Source organism: Athene cunicularia, assembly GCF_003259725.1.
Source record: "Athene cunicularia isolate RWA chromosome 24 unlocalized genomic scaffold, athCun1 chr24_part1, whole genome shotgun sequence".
Lineage (NCBI taxonomy): Eukaryota > Metazoa > Chordata > Aves > Strigiformes > Strigidae > Athene > Athene cunicularia.
Window position 1 is genome coordinate 1,460,875 of NW_020799132.1, and position 16,089 is coordinate 1,476,963.

Consider the following 16,089-nt stretch of genomic DNA (forward strand, 5'->3'; position numbering starts at 1 on the left):
TCACTGAAAAAATAAAACAGTCCGCTGTCCAGCAGAGGCTGCTTAGACTCTATCCCTCCTTCCCCCCACACCAGCTCACTCAACGTGGACCTCTGTTTCGGGCCTCTGCAAACACAGCTCCGTTGGGAGGAAGGCTCCCTGGCCAAGGGCCGTGGCGTAAGTTCTACTGTGCACATGGGTAAAAGCGGGGGGCACAAACCCCCCTCCTCCAACATAGCCTCCTCTTTGGTGCTGAGGCATGGTATGGTAATCCTCCAAATTATCATACTGGGACACCACAGTCATAGTGCTTTGGCGTTTCCCAAGGGTTTGGTAGGGGTAGAGGAGGGCAGAGTCCCTCTCCATGGTTTCGGGGTGCTGCATTCTGAGGCTGTGGCTCCGTTCAGGCTTGGGCGGCGGTGCCATGGGGGAGGCGGCGTGTTCCTCTTCTTTGTAGCAGTCTCTGGAGTGTTTCTCCATGGATGGGGTCGGCCTGGCTCGAGACCTCTCCAAATCGGGCCTGTCTTCTGCCAACCTCACCTCCTTGTGGTTCAGTCTCAGGGTCTCCTGGTTCGCCGGGATATACTTGCTGCCCGCGTGCTGGTAGCCGACGGGCTCTGAGGGCTCCGGGCCACCTTTGGGCCTGTAGTCGGGATAGGGGGGCCCGTTTTTGGCCTCGGAAGGCTGCCTATGGCTCGATTCCTGCTGCAAGTGCGTCCTGTGTTCGCTGGTGTTGCAGCCGGGCTCGTGCAGCTTCCTGTTCCGGAGGCTGCTCTGCTTCTGGGGGAGGGATGGCTTCTCCGAGGGCCCGTTCCCGTAGGCCCCGTGGTAGTGAGCTCTGTCCAGCTCCGCCTCGGGGTGCTGCATGTAGTAACGTTCATCCCCCTCGGGCGTAGCCGCTTTGGCCGGGTACCTCCCCTCCTTCCCTTCCGCCACAGTGAGGAGGCCGCTTTTCCCAGGATCCGATTTGCTGCGCAAGTGAATCACATCCAGTCCTCCCAGTTCCTCCGGCAGCAGCGGGGCCACGTTATCGTACTGGGACATCACCGGCCCTTTCACCTTCTGGCGCGTGCGGCTCTCCCGGCGAATGGACTGCATGCGGTACTTCTCCATGTCCTCCAGGTCCCACGACATGTACATGTGCTTGATGTCCGGGGCGGGAGGCACGTCTCTGCTGATGAAACTGTGCTCTTTGCCTGCCAGGTGGCTGATGAGGCCGCCCCGAGGGTAGGCTGACAGGCTGGGGTAGCGGTACAGGCCTTTGCTCTGCAGCCGGGAAGCGTACGACGCAAAATCCCGGCTGGGCAGGGGGTGGAAAGGCCTGACCCGCACGGTGCTGTACGGGTCCAGGTCATAAAAGCTCCCATCAGCAGAGGTGTAGTAAGAGGATGCGGACGAGCTGGAGTAAGGACTGTAGCGGTAGTGCACCCGCCCGTTCTCAAAGTAAGGCTGCAGCTGGGTTACGTGGTAGTCGGAGTGGGGCTGATATGGCTTGTACTGGTAGAGGGGCCGCGGGCAGTACACGGGCTCGTCGTCCGGAGGCACCTCGGTCCGTGAGATGGGAACGGAGCGGATGGCGGCGGCAGCCGGGGTGGGGACATGCAGCGACTGGACCCTGCGGATGGTGGGGTAGGGCGGAGCGTCCTCAGCGTAGCCAGCACTGCGCAGGCCCGTGGGGCTGATGGAGGACACGAACTCTGTCCGGCTGCGAGGTTTGGAGTGCAGGCCTGAGGTGCTCTTCCCTTGGCTGGTGTAGGTGTTGTAGCGAGTGCCGGCGGGAGCGGGTGGCTCCGACCGAGGAGGGTAGGCTTGGTGCTGCTCCGCCTTGCCGTGGTAGGAGAGGTGAGGAGGGACGCTCTCGGGCCGGTACTGGTGGATGGAAGCCGGCTTGTGGTGCAGGTAGCTATCCGGCCCGGAGGGCTCGGGGACGCTCTCCGGCTTGGGGTGCGGCACGTACACGGACTGCAGGGACGTGTGCTTGGGCGGCGGGGGCGGTGGGGGTGGCAGCAGAGCTTCCTCCACGGAGGCGGCCAGCATGGAGGAGGACAGGAAGGCGTGGTAGTTGGAGTTGTTGACGGTGTCGGTGTTGTTGGAGTGCATGGCGGCAGCGATTTTGCTCTCCAGCGTTCGCACGGGTGGGACAGGGGGTGTGAAGCCGTAGGAGGAGTGTGTGGGGACAGACTCGGACCGCAGGTGCAGCGGGGGAGCCCTTGTAGCCTCCCGGGGCTTTTCCAAATGGCTCTGGTGGCCCGTGGGCACTGAAGAGGAGCAGCGGGTGGTGGAACTGCTCTCTGAGACAAAACCAGGCGTGGGCTCAGCTGGCTTCTCAGGTGTGGTTGCGCCCCAAACCTATAGGGAAGAAACCAGAGGCAGTTAGAGGTGAAGCATCTTCCCCCCTCCCCGTATCCTGTAGCTAAAGTATCACAGATGCTCACATAAATTAATTCAAGTGCCTGGTTTCTGTTTGCTGCGAAGAGCTAGTGCCACTCCCTGTCAGAGAGCTGTAGGTTCCCTTCCTCAGCAAGGGCAGTGTGGTACCTCTGGGAGATTTGGGGACCCGTCACAAACGGGATGCTCTGAGGCGGCTGTCTTTATAGCAACAGTTTAAAACTTTTACAGAGTTGCTTCAGCGTTTCGTATGGGGGTCTTTCTTATAAATGTGCTTGTCTTAATGAAAACATACCTGCGTTTAAACTTCTCACACCCTGGTGAGCAGATCAAGTAGTGTAATACAGCAGAAGTCCCTTCCTTAAATATGGCTACAGTGCTTTAAGACAGGCTGCAGGCTTCGTGGGCAGCAAGTTAGATTTCTGAGCGAACATTTCCATGTCTAACTCTCACACAAGAACCTGACCTGCTTTATTAAAGAGGATGTTGGATGAGGATATTGTCAGCCTCGGTGAAGAGAGGATGCAAAAATTCTTACTTGTTTCTGAACTAGTGTTCTTTGTATCAGACAACCCAGCAGATAATTTTATTTTTTCCTTAAAACCAAGGAGAGAGGATATATGTGGGGGTGTTCACTTAGGAAATTTCCCACAAGATTGGGTGTTGTCCAATTTCCAGTAACCTGTGAGCCCCCTGCCTCTGGCCACTTGGATTTGGACCGACTCTCCCAGAGCTCAGCCCTCCTACAACTACAACTCTGAGCCGTGCAAGGCCTGGGGAGGTGTGGGAGGGAGCACATCCACATACCTGACTGGAAGTACTCGGTGCTTTTGCGGAGGCTGCTGGCACCTGTCCCATGGCCGACTGGTGATCCTGCCTCTGCGGCGGGGCGGGCTGGCCGCTCGCGAGCGGGCGCGGTGTGGCCGCAACGCTGGCGTCTGCCTGAGTTGTGGCTGGACCTGCTGGCCCACGGCTCGGCTCGGCTGCCGTTGTCTGGATGGTGGTTAAATACGGCACGGAAGCCGGGCTGCTTTTTTCCCCGGCCGTTACAACGGGAGGAGACTGGAGTTTGTCGTCGGCTGCGCAGATCGGGACGTGGTGCTTGTCCCCAGCCGCGCACGCGCGGAGGTGGTGGGGCTTATCTAGAGGCAAGTCTGTGGTGGGTGGTTCCCAGTCAGGCAGTGCACCCGGAGGGGGCTGGGGGGGGCTGTGCTCCCAGTCCCCAGCGTGGGAGGGGAAGGGATCTTTGTCCCCCGGTTTACCAGGATGGAAGCTGGACTGCTCCTGCTCTGCATCTCTGCTATCGGGCAGGTCCCCAGGCATGCCAGGGTGGAGAGGTGGGGGGTCCCGGTTTCCAGGCGCACCGGGCGGGTGGTTCTGCTCCCCGGGTGTGCTGCTACCTTGGAAATCCTGCTCTACTGGTGCACCGGGCTGGAAGTGAAGTCGGTTCTCGGGCAGACCGGTATAGAGGTGGAGCTTGTCTGGAGCACCAGCAGAGAGATGGAGCTTTTCTAGAGCTGTGCCAGCTTCAGTCTCTCCATAATTGGTGCTTTCAGAATGAGCATCTCCTGGCCTTTTCTGAGACTGAGCGGACGCTTGCTGCGCGGACTCTGCTAACGCTAGGGCTAGCATGCGCGCTGCGTTTTTCGGAGGAGGAGGAGGGATAAGAGACACAGAACTGACGGGAACAGGATCCTGGGGGGAGTCGAGGGCAACTGCTCCTAATGGGGGGAAAATTGAGAGAGAGAGTGATTTTATGTTACCCAATAAGGAGAGTGACCTAACCTTAATGACTATTATAAAAAAAATAAAAAGATGCTTTCCACACTTTCACAGTGGCAACTCCTTCTGATGTGAAACGCTATCTCTTCTGTCTCACATGCAAACGCTGCTCAACAGCACAGCAGTTTATCACAAAAAGGAAAAAAAAACCACAAGAGATTGTCTAAAGGCTCCTCTTGCATTTCTAGAGGTAGGAAGTAGGTAGCAGAGAACGAGATACCCTTATACAACTTTGATCATAAGGTTTTAGGTGAAAAGGTCCCTTCTTCAGGTGTTGGCAGATTTTTAATTTAAGAAAGAAAAAGTCTTAGATGGGCTATTGGCTGAAATGATTCAGAAGGACATGCTATAGACTTTCACATATGACAGGATGGGGGGGTGGGAAAAGCGGGATACAAAGTATTATGGAAAATTATCTGAGATTGGTGTGATGTAGGGAGAAGGCAGAGGTTAAGACCTTACTGATCTGCACAGCCCTGCAAGACACTTGTGATCAGAACTGACGGGCAATCCCCTCTCCTAAAAGGCACGCAGAGGAGGATGTTTCTGAGAGCAGGTCCCCTTTGGAACTTAAAGAAAGAATGGAGGAAAATGCACTGTACCTGGCTGTGCGTGTCCAGTGGGTACAGTCTTATTCTGACTGCTTGACATTGGTCTCTCCCCTTCTTCTGGCAACTCTGGTTTGCCAGCAGCCACTAGCTGGGCATGCTGTAGCTCTTGGTGTGTGCCTTCCCCTGCTCCTGTTTCACTGTTTTTCAGGGGCAAGGACATCTGGGTTGGGGACCTGTTTGTCATTTCAGTGAGGCCAATCCCTTTGCTCCAGCTGGAAGCAGAGGAGTTTCTGGATGTGGTGGAGACTCCTCCAGTCCCTTCTGACACGCGGCTGGGCAGCGTGAAGGAGACAGGTTCTGACGTAGTTGGCGGCGGAGATTTGAGGGGCTTTCGCCCCATCTTGGGTGAGAAGGCAGAAGCTTTGCAGGGCTTCTCTTCAGTTGGGCTCAGGTCCAGTGTAAAGAAAGGACTCATCTTCTCTTGGTAAGGGGAGACTGGCTCAGAGCTTGTGGCACTGCCTGGTGTCTGGGACTGGCTGCCTGATTCTAAATCCTTCTTTAATAGGCTTGTCTTCTCCTTATTTATGCCGACTGACTCCAGCAGGGAGGTGCTGCTGTCCAGGCACTCGGATTCTGCTTGAGGTGGGCTGCACTGAAAAGACATTGGGTCAAAATCCAGGCTAGCAACTCCGATATCCGGTGGGCTCAGGTCAACGTCTTCAGCAGATCGAGGAGAAATCAGGGCAGGAACGTGGATGAGCCCCTCGTCCCCATCACTGTCGTTGTCGTGGGGAAGGTTGTCGTAAGAATTGCAGCGGTTCATGTTTCCTAAGAGCTCTCCGTTGAAGGAAGCAGACAACGCATCGCTGCTGGACCTCGGTCTTCTGGGTCGAAACAGTTTGGATTCACCTAGGAATGGGTAAATAAATACACACTTAGTGTCAAAACCTGACTGTCCACGGAGGTGACGGTTGGGTCGTGTGTTTAAAGTTGCCTTAAGGCAGCGTGAAAGATGCTCACCTGGTGAACTCTAAACACAGAAGTAATGTAGTTACCAGGAACTGTTTATTACGTTGGCTTAAACTCTTTTACAGCAGTTGTCAGGTCTGATTTAGTCTGAAACTAAGCTGTGTGCAAAAGCAAAACCAGTTTAAGCGTACTGTAGACCTAAGGCTTTCTCAGTAAGTGCTCTCCTTCCCTGTGCTGTCTCTTCCACCTTAGAATAGGGAGATGGCAAGGAAGGAATGTAAGCAGTGCCAGCTCTACAAAAGCAAGAAGTTTACTTTTCTTACCTTAGAAGGAAAACAAAGACATGAAGAGCATTTATTTCCCTGTGGCACCCCTACCCAATCGTGCTGGGCAGTGGTAAGCTGCTTCATTAATTAGCCAGCCCAGCTTTTAGTGGAGGGGTGGAAGATCTGCCCTGTTGAATGTCTGCAGTTGGTAATGTTGAAAGACCTTTTTTAACCCACATGCATTAGAAGTGCAGGTACAATTCTGTCTTACCGTCGACAGCATGCAGAGAGGTAAGTGATTCCTCACTTTTAGCTGATCGAAGAGTCCCGCTGTCTCCTCGTCCACCTAAGGGAATGCAACCAAAATAGTGAAAAGCTGAATTATAAAAGAGGTTTATGTTTGGCTATGTAATGGTGGCAGGAAAAACACAAAGGGGTTTCTAGCAACAGTACCGCTGTCCTGAGAGCAACAGTTGTGCTTCTCTGTTCTGAGGTTGTGTGGTTTTGGTTTTACTCTAAAGCCCTTAAAGAAAACCTTTACCCCGCTCCACTGTTAATATGCTCTGCTGTCCAAGATGTAGCTCTGTTTTGCACAGGAGCCTGCCCTACGGAGATCCCTTTCAACCCATGATTTTATACTACTGGGCAAGAGGCAATTACAAAAAACAAATCAATTTTTGATACTTCTCCTCAGTCTGTGAAGTGAGTAACCTACCAAAAGGGTAACTGCTGCAGATGACAGGCTGGGAAAGAACTCCCCACCTCATCCTGCTACAAACTCTGTCCAGATGTACCCGTGATAATTGCTTGGTTCCTGCCAGCAAACAAAAACCCTTTAAAAATGGGTGAGAAAGTAACATTAACCAAGTCATTCTATGAGCAATGACAACTTCAGCGCTCCAGTCTTAGGGACAGTCTTAAAGCACGCTGGTATAATGTGTTTATTACACTAAAGACTGAGGGTTCTAATCTGAAAAGGGCACCAGGGAGAAGATGGATAGAAGCTCTCACTGGCCCACATTTAGGGATTTGTGGTGTGTTTTACCACAAAAACATATTGTTGCTATTTTTAAATTGGGAAAGAGATGGTAAATTATACACAGAAAGGGCTGAGAATTCAGTCTAGGTACACTTGATGTGGCTACCAAAAGGCTGTTGGATGCCTTCTCTAGTTACACAGGTATAGTTTGGGGGTGAATGTGTTTGTGGAAAAGTGCCATGACCTAGTTCAATTGTGTGCTGAGAGCAGCAAAGGGAGCCAGAACTGTATTCTTATTTCATAATAGGAGTGTCAGAAGGAATTATTCTGAGATTTATTATAATGATGCTCGCATAGCGTCTCTCAAAAGCATCTCTGAAAAAAGCATTAGAGGTGTGTGCGCTAGCGGGTTGGGCTCTCGAGCTATCGTCAGATCCGTTTGGGAAAGGCCGCAGTGAACTGGAGGTGTGATGCGCGGTTTCCACGCTAGGAGGAGATAAAAGCACGCTGTAAACATGAATTCTGCATGCCCAAAACCTCGGGGGTTTTTAGAAGCTGGATTTGCCTCCTCACCTGCCAGGGCAATGGCTTTCATTTCGGAGGGCTCGCTGGGATTGCGCTGGAGCTTGCGTTTGGACACAGAGGATGATTTTCCCAGGTTGAAGAAGGAACGCCAGCTGCCGACTGGTGATTTCTTCATCTTGCTGGGCGGCCTTTTTCTGGAGTGAGAGAACAGAGCAAATTGTTAGAGGGGGAAGCTGCATTTTGTTCCTGCTACTGGTCGCTTGTTAGCCCTGTCTGCCTTCTGCTGAAACAACACTTAAGAAACTTGGTCTCTTTTACAGAGCTGAGGATGTTTTCATTCTTGTAGCTCAGCCCTAAAGCCTTGCTGGGTAAATTCCAACAAACTACACAAAGCGGGCACGATGCAGGTGAGCAAAGGCTCCACACTTGGACACTAGAGCAGCCAAGGGAGCAGCTTTAATTTAGTGAGCAGATGCACCGGTTCTCTGAGAAACTGTGGAGCCATAAAAGGTGTTCAAAAGCATTTCTCGTGCTGTAAAATCCCATTCGCCTCCTCCCAGTGCCATATTTAATTTCTAGTGTCATCAAGTCTGTCCAACTGCTCCGTTTCAAGGGAAACCTGGATTTGTTACAGGCAATTACTCCTGAAATCTGGAAAACCCCGACGTTTCCAGGTGTTCATCTTGTTTACATTTCTGCGTTCATGACTAGTACAGGCATCACACACAACACTGCTTTATACGTTTAATGATAGCCCTGCTAAAAAGGAGGGAGTGGCACAGAAGTTATATGGCTGAACTAAGTCCACCAGACAACTGATGTAAGCTGAATCCTCACAGAGCCCAAGGCAGGTGGAAAACTGGCTACAATACTTTACATATGACTACTCTAAGTCCGTATCAGCAGGTTTTTGCTGTAATAAAAAAAAAACCCAAACCCAAACCAGTTATGACACATGCTGGAAAGGAAACGTGACTCTACCTTTCGGATGGAAAGTCAATGACCGTGTGGAATTTCCCCTGTAAAGCTGCAGGGCCTTCTCCCACTTCTATGTATTTGCTGTCTGCCACGATGGGAGAGTTGATCTGGGCTTGTGTCCGTGCCTGTGCCTCCTCCAGCGTGAGCAGCTTTGTGGAAGGAGAGGACACCAACAGAGACTTGGGTCGTGATAAAGAACTGTGCCCTGTAAGGGAAAACCACAGGCAACAGGGAGAATCAGAAACCAGCAGTACAGAGATCAAAGCTCTGGGTCTGTGTGTCTAGGGAGGTGCTGTGTGGTTCTAAATCTCTGTTATCCCAGCCGCTGACAGATGTGGTCAAAATAATACTTTGTCAGAGCTATGCTTATGACAAAAACATTTTCTCAGTTATGACAGCAGCTTAGTGTATTTAAAAAACAACAACAAAAAAAGACAGAGGCAGGTAGGTTGAAAACCTTTACTTGACATACTTAAGCTTCGTCTGTATACAAAAGTCGGTAAAGAAAGTGATGGTTTTGCTTCTTCGAAAGCTTGGCTTTGATCATTCCCAGGTTCCACCTCTCAGGGTAACAGGAAATACCAGGGAGTTGCCACAAAGCAACGTGCAGATGGACACAGTGAACAGAATCTAGCTGTGCCTCTTGCCCTTGGCCTTTTTACAGCTTGTGCTTGTTTCTGGAGACAAATGTGTCAATTTTTGTGAAGCAGCTGATGTTGTCTGCTGCTGCTGGGATGTGTTAAGTCACCTTGTGTGTAGAGGAGACTGCTGCAGAGGAGCACAAGGAGCCTGCTCTAAGAGCAGCTCTCTCTTGGGTGCCACGGCTTGTTGTGCAAGTATTTATATGGTTAATCACGTGATGTAAAGGGTGTGGGGGGAAGGATGTCATCACACCAACCTCCTGGCTGGTTCCATCACTTCTAGCATCACAGCTCCTGCGTGAAATGTGTAAATGCTAGCCCGGGTGAAGTTTGGGTTCCAGCTGCCTTGGCAGTAGCCCTACAGGGAATGGCTTAAAGCAGGTTTGGGAATACCACTTCCACCTCTTAGGGTCGGGTACAGGCTCAGAGCTGGGCTCAACAATGGAGGCTCCTGGAGGCACTGATGAGAATGCTGCACAGCACTCCTGCACTTAGCTGATATGCTGTGGAACAGCTTGACCCTTCTTCCCACCAGTTTTGTTTCAAAGTGCAGTGAATGCGAATGACCAAGTCATTAAACAATTAGCTGAATTTACATGGTCCATTCTAAGCCTGGATAATCATTTGGCTCAGACTCTTAGCGTGCTTATCTTCCCCTGGCAGAGCTCAGCCTGCTGTGGGCTATTACTGTTCGGCCAGGCTAACCTCTGGCTGCTGTTGACTTAAAATTGCCTTCCAGTAGGAACAAAAGCTGGCCTTAGAGTAACTCTGCTATCCTAAGCAGAGGTAGGGCTTGTTTAAAAGCAGGGGGCAGCAAATATACTGGAAAAACAGCTATCTGTGCTCCACAGGTGGTGGTAACTGCACTGACTGTGCACATTTCATAGGAAGGGCAGGTTATCAAAGCAGATGGTACATCCTTAATGCTGCTTAGGAGTAATAATAGCTTGTGGTATCCACATTTGTTGATCTGACACGCAGAGTAAATTTCCTTCCTGGTGCAACTCTTTTCAATGGAGCGGGTATACTTAGGGTCTACTCAAGGGAATTTGTAGGTTCCAAGGCTGAATGATATTTCAGGCGGTCCAGAGTTGGGCATAAACGTGTGTCAGGTCATTCCTCATCCTAAAGCCACTAACTGGCAATAGAAACAGAGAACTGGGCTGATACAGACTGAGCCACGTGGCTGGACGGCACTGCTAACTAACCCACACAGACTACGCGGAAGAAATAACCAGGATAGCAGATGTCTGTCTAAATATTCCCTGTTAAGAGCAAGACAAAGTTTCTTAGTGTCAACATGACTGAGTACAGAGAAGTTTTCTTTAAATCAGTTCACTTCTACTGATGACCTAAGGTGCTGATGAGGGTAGGCAGATTGTGCATTGTACTGCAGGATAGCTCAAATGGAGACGCACGTGCAGGAGCATCCATGATGATGGTTTTAAAACAAGGGGAGGGAGCAAGGGGAACAAAGACTGAAGAGATTCCTTACAATTTCTCAGTGCTAGGACATAAAAGTAGCAGCCACACGTTAAGATGTGCGCTTCTGTAGAGTATACATGGCTTCTAGGAAAGGTACAGATAGCAATTTCTAAAACCAGGCTCTAACATCGTAACCCTGGAAATCTGTCCTCTAGGTTATAGTCAAAACATATTTCAAATGTCCCAGGGGAGGCTCACAAACTCATTAAGGGAGGAAGACGCCTACCTGCTCCATCTCGTATGACTGAGCTGAGTTTGGAACTGAAGAGGACGTCCACGTGGTTCAAGATGAATTCCACAACAACCGACTGGATTCGCACCTCCATGAAGGCAGCCGTTCCGCTGAAGCAGGCAGACTCGATCTGCTTTGATCTGAAGAAAAGGCACATTAAATGGAAATGCCAACAGCCAGAAGAACAGGGGAAGATGTGCTCTTTTGGGTAAGGCTTGGGCAGGTGTTGAGCTGCTGTGCCTGGTTGCTCAGGCAGACGTGACTTTAGGGGCAGTTAAGAGCTTAAATCGCATTGAAGCATCACACAAACGATCACACTAGTGATTTGCATCCAGATTTTGGGTTTGACTCTTACTGAAATGGGAAGAGAAACACTGGGTCTAGGAAGGAACAGGTGTGTGCGGCAGGTCCGGATCGAGGTACGTGAACTGCACACACGAAGTGGGGAGCTCTTTGTTAACTGATTTCCAGATACTGTGAATGGCAGCACTTTAATGCAGTGGCATTGAACAAAGCTCGCTGTGGCCTCCTAATGGGATTTTTTCCCTCTAGCAGGGAATGTCTCCAACTGATCCTGCTCAGCAAGTACCCCAATATTCACAAAAGCAGACTCAAACAAGAGATCATTTGACTGCTTGCGAGTGAATTGCCAGAAAGGAGAAAAGAGCTTACCCTCATTAACTGCACACAGGGGAACCTATGAGTCAGGTTTCTCAGGTTGGTAACAAAAGCAATCCAGAAATCAATACAATAGAGGCCAGGGTGATTTTTTTTTTTTTTTTAAAGCAAAACTTAAATTACACCATTCATTTTAAACTACCCTACACACACATTAAAAACAAATTTTAGGAGACAGATTCATCCAAGATAATTTCCATAAGTTTGAATTTTTGCAGCCAAAAGCTGTCCAATTAGACTCTAGAGACTTATGCAGTGGGAAATCAGTGATGCCACTGAACAAATTTTCCTGGATGATCAAGGACACACTAGTCTCATCTGACCAGGAGAGGGGGAATTATCTAGAAAAGAGAGTTGGGGGAATCCTTCCTCACCACTCCTCAGTGGAACTGCACTGCTGTTGAGACACAATGATACTGGGGTGTTCCCTCCAGGTGGCTCCACTGACAGCAGCAGGGGCTCTTTTAGATCACTAGTTCAGCAGCTTGCCAGCTGGTCTTAAGCCCCTGCTTAGAGTAACTTCCCATTAGGAATTATACACGACGAGAAGAGCATGTTGGATGGAAGAAAGGATCATCTTTCTCAAGTGCTGAAAGTTATGATTTTCTGGGGAACAAGTACCTGTCCGTTTGCTATAGATATAAAACCTTATCTTGTATTGAAATGGGGGGTGGGGTGGGAAGAGTACCTTAGGAGGTTTGGAGCCCAGACGATTGCTAAGTTCTTAGTGTGCATATTTGTGATGGAGCAGTAATCAGCTAGACGAGCTAAGTGTCTCATTAGGAACTCCAGTGTCCTGGAAAACAGGAGATAGGCAGATGTTCAGCACCAATGAGCAAAGCCATGCTGCAGCGTACAAAACAAACCCCAGGTCATTATTTTCTTTTGGTTTGACAGCTCCCAGGAAAAAAACAAAAAAAGTTGAACTATGTACCCTAAGACTGATGGTAAAGTTGTCTTTAGCAAATAATTACACTGGGGTGGGGCAAGGGGAATCTCTCCTGATTTGTCCAGGCGCAGTGAAAAGATGGTGAAATCATCTTCTGTCAGCCCAAGGGCTGGATCCCACAAACACTGGGGTGGATGGGAATAATCTAAATGCCACCAGCACAGCAGAGCGCCCTGGAACTTCATCACTTGGCTGCTTTACTGTAACACTCTGCAGCAGAAATGCACCCCTGCGCTCCTCAGAGCGGGGGGGAAAGGATTTGAACTTTAATCCTGATAAAGGGGGGGGAGTATTTTTCTGGGCACCCCCAGGATACTGAAAACCAGCAAACTGTATCCAGGTCTGTCTTATGAAATGACTGGCTGCAGGTTTCTCATAGGCATATAAGGCAGCTCCAAAGTTAAACTCCAGAGGCTTCTGTTCACATAAAAAAAGGGGTTTTTATATTAAACACTACTGCTAACAGCCATGAGGAGGAGGGAGCACAAGGTGGTAATGAAAATGCTGATGTACCCTCCTCAGTGCTGTTGCTTGGCAGCAGCTCTGGCTTCTGTCTCTCTCACTGCATACCCTTTTTTTTTTTTTTTTTGAGGGGTGGAGGGGGCAAGTGGATAGGGGGGGCTTGGGGGCTCCAAATTCCACAAACAGACAAGGCCTGAAGAGGGATGTTGTTTTTTCTGGAAACGAAATGGACTCATCTCCAGGACCCTGCGCTGCCCTGCTTCAGCTCACGCTGCTGGTTACCCATGTGGAACTTCTCACAGCAGAGTAACACAAAAATAGTGTGGTTTTTTCCTTTTTTCAAGCAAATCTCAGGAAAGGAGGGAGAGCAGCAGCCCTGTCTATCTACAGCATTTTGCATCCAGGTGTCTCCCACACCCCCACTCTTGTTTAAGACTACGATACACACAAGCATCATGATCTCCAAGTTAAACAAGTTTGTTTGCCCCATAAAATAAGAGTCGGTTTAGGGAAAAGGTGGAACGCACCAAAGAAAATTAGATGAAGGAGATGTATGGTAAGTAGTCTTCACCAATAAATTATGTATTGTAATTGGTATACATAGCTAATTACAATGTATATACATCATTACAATACTTAGTTATTAATACTATTGAAGACTCATTAACAGACACTATTGTATTTAGTTATTATATCACTGTATTTTTGTCTGCTGCTTTTTTACCATATCCTGCCATAAGTTTAAATACTAAAGATCATTAACATGTTGTTATACTTAGTCAAGTCTCACTACCATGTAAGTTATTAATACTAATTAGTTCAAACATCTTACTATAATCAGCTAGTGATTTTTAAACACCATCTCATATTTACTTATTCTGGTGGAGCACTGTTAGAATTTGCTAGTTACTGCTGTTGCTGGGGGAGAACTGGAGACAAAATACACTTGACCAAATTAAACTGAAGGCCTGAACCATTTTATTTGGCTACATTTCTCTTTTTTTTCACTGTGATTCCTAGAGCTGGTATTGTGCCCCACTGCCCCACAAAACCCCCCCAGGTTTCCTTAGTTATATCAGCCACTTCTGACATAAAAAGCTTGTATTTGCCTTCTGTATGTAGTTTCCAAGGAAGTCAAATTAGACTATGCAAAATATGTAGTGTTTGTCTGGTAATGAGCTAATTAGAATATAAATCAACTTTATGTAGCCATAAACCATTTGAATATACAGAGGCCTAGCACAGCTATCTTAAGAGGGGAAACTGGAATTGCATCATTTCACTCCTGAAATGCTCGAGATGATAAAAGGCTGAGCTGTAACCAGAGTAAAGGCTGCACAAACCTGTAGTGAGGAGGGGGCAGCTGTTGGATGACATCATGGATTTTAACCAACCTTTCTTCATCCGTAGCAGCAGAAACAGCGTCCTGGAAGAAGGCAGGAAGGGATTTAGGTGCAAATAAGACTAGATACCTGCCACAGCATCATGAACCACGTGGCTGATGTACTGTTCTTCAGTAGTGAGGTGGATTGTGTTGCTTTTCTCTGCCTTTGGGGAGGTGCCTGTTTCTTGGGGACAGACTGGCACACAGATAATGTGAGAAAGGCCAAGTAAATCAAGACCCAGGCCACTTTAAAGCTTAACTGCACAGAGCAATTCCTTGCAGAGGGTGCTGGGCTTGTGTAGCATTTGCTTCTAATCCCGCTCCTGTTCGAGATATCACTGGGGAATGGCAAATGATAGGGGAGCTCTTGCAAAGCATTGTTAGTGATCCCATAACCTTCTACTGGGCCCCAAAAGCGGAATAAATGTGGTGTGGCCTGGGGGATGAAGGCACCCGTGAGTAAACTTGAAGGGGAAACAACAAACCTGGGGCACTGCTGCACTTTTGAAATAGCAGGATGCTACCAGCAGTGGGAATTTGGTGTGCAGGTAGCACAGACCGCACTGGAAACTTGAGATCAGCACTACTTATCTCTCTAAAAACCCCAGTTTAAGTAGAAGTAAGCCCAAGAAAGACCAAGACAGGTTCAGCTTGCTGCTGGATCCTTTTCAGTATTTCTCCCTTCAACCCATACAGAGGATGCCACGCTGAAGTGGAAAGGGAAAGGCGCTGCCTTGCACTTACTGAGAACTTCTCGTAGAGTTGGTAGGTCAGCAGAGGGTTGGGGAGTTCACGGAAGTACAGTTTGCAGAGGGAGCCCACACAGTGGATGTCTTGGATGTAAATGTCCTTTGTCAAGTCAGGAATCTGCTCAGAGTCAAACTCGTGGCTGGAAAGGAGAACAGAAAAATGGGCAAGGGGGTATGAAAAGGGGGAATGAATAAAACCCAGTGCAAATTACAACAGTCAAGAACAGCAAGGGTTTCCTGATTTCTAGGAGAAAAATTAAAATTAGACTTTTTTTTTTTCTTTTTTTTTTTCCTAAGAAGGCATTTTCAGTTAGTTTTACAACTGATTGACTGGCTAGTCTGCAATCCCTTCTGCTGCAGCAGGGCTTCTCAGAGGCTCCAGGGAATGTCTTCCAAGACCATGGAGACAATCTGACTGTTTAACTCCCAAGGGCTGTGACTGGGAGCTTCGGGGAGGAGGAGGAGTGCCCACAGGTCTGAAGGAAAGCTGCTGTCCCTTTGCATTTCAAAGGCCTGGAAACTGAAATGATAAAGTAACGCTGAAGAGCAGTGCCATGGGCAGCTGCTGCAGATGGAAACCAGTGTGTGCAGAAATTCCTCGGGGACAAGCTGGTGAGCTGAGCACGCCTCTGCTACGGGGCAAGGAGAGCCAGGAACCACATGAAGAAAATCCCTGAGCATTCCCCTTGCTTTTCAGAGAGAGAAAAAACCAAAATCGTAAACATTTATGAAATAAAAGCTGAGCTTAGAAGGCCAAGGGCTGGCTTGCTGCTAGAATATGTGCATGGAAAGTGCTGTTTCAAATTAGCAGGGCAGCTTTGCAGGGACTAGTGTGGTGAGTCAGGCCACGGGGAGCTGGAGAACAGGGCTGCTCCAGCTGAGGCTCGGTTTCCCTACGAGGGTCTGGCTTTAAGCTGTAAACCTAAACAGCTTAACGGGGTGTTAGGTAAAACAGTGGGCAGGGGGGGAGTCCCTGGGATCCCTGGGGGTGTTGAAGAGTCGGGCTGAGCCAGCGCTGAGGGATCTGGGGGAGTTGGGAACGGTCAGGGGGAGGGTCATGGTTGGGCTGGAGGAGCTTCAAGGGCTTTTCCA

The 16,089-nt window shown here is 49.3% G+C and overlaps 1 protein-coding gene across 6 annotated transcripts in view; it reads right to left on the reverse strand.

Moving 5' to 3' along the window:
* ARHGAP32 (Rho GTPase activating protein 32) overlaps positions 1-16,089 on the reverse strand; it is a 209,296-nt gene continuing 193,207 nt past the window's right edge. For all 6 annotated transcript variants that reach the window (XM_026863752.1, XM_026863750.1, XM_026863749.1 and 3 more), the window contains 10 exons: positions 14,993-15,137; positions 14,208-14,290; positions 12,142-12,249; positions 10,770-10,915; positions 8,421-8,622; positions 7,488-7,633; positions 6,207-6,281; positions 4,752-5,609; positions 3,175-4,088; positions 1-2,328 (listed from right to left, as the gene is read on the reverse strand). In XM_026863752.1, coding sequence (XP_026719553.1) covers positions 76-2,328; positions 3,175-4,088; positions 4,752-5,609; positions 6,207-6,281; positions 7,488-7,633; positions 8,421-8,622; positions 10,770-10,915; positions 12,142-12,249; positions 14,208-14,290; positions 14,993-15,137 — 4,930 coding nt within the window. In that variant the 3' untranslated portion in view covers positions 1-75. The remainder of the gene's footprint in view (positions 2,329-3,174; positions 4,089-4,751; positions 5,610-6,206; positions 6,282-7,487; positions 7,634-8,420; positions 8,623-10,769; positions 10,916-12,141; positions 12,250-14,207; positions 14,291-14,992; positions 15,138-16,089) is intronic.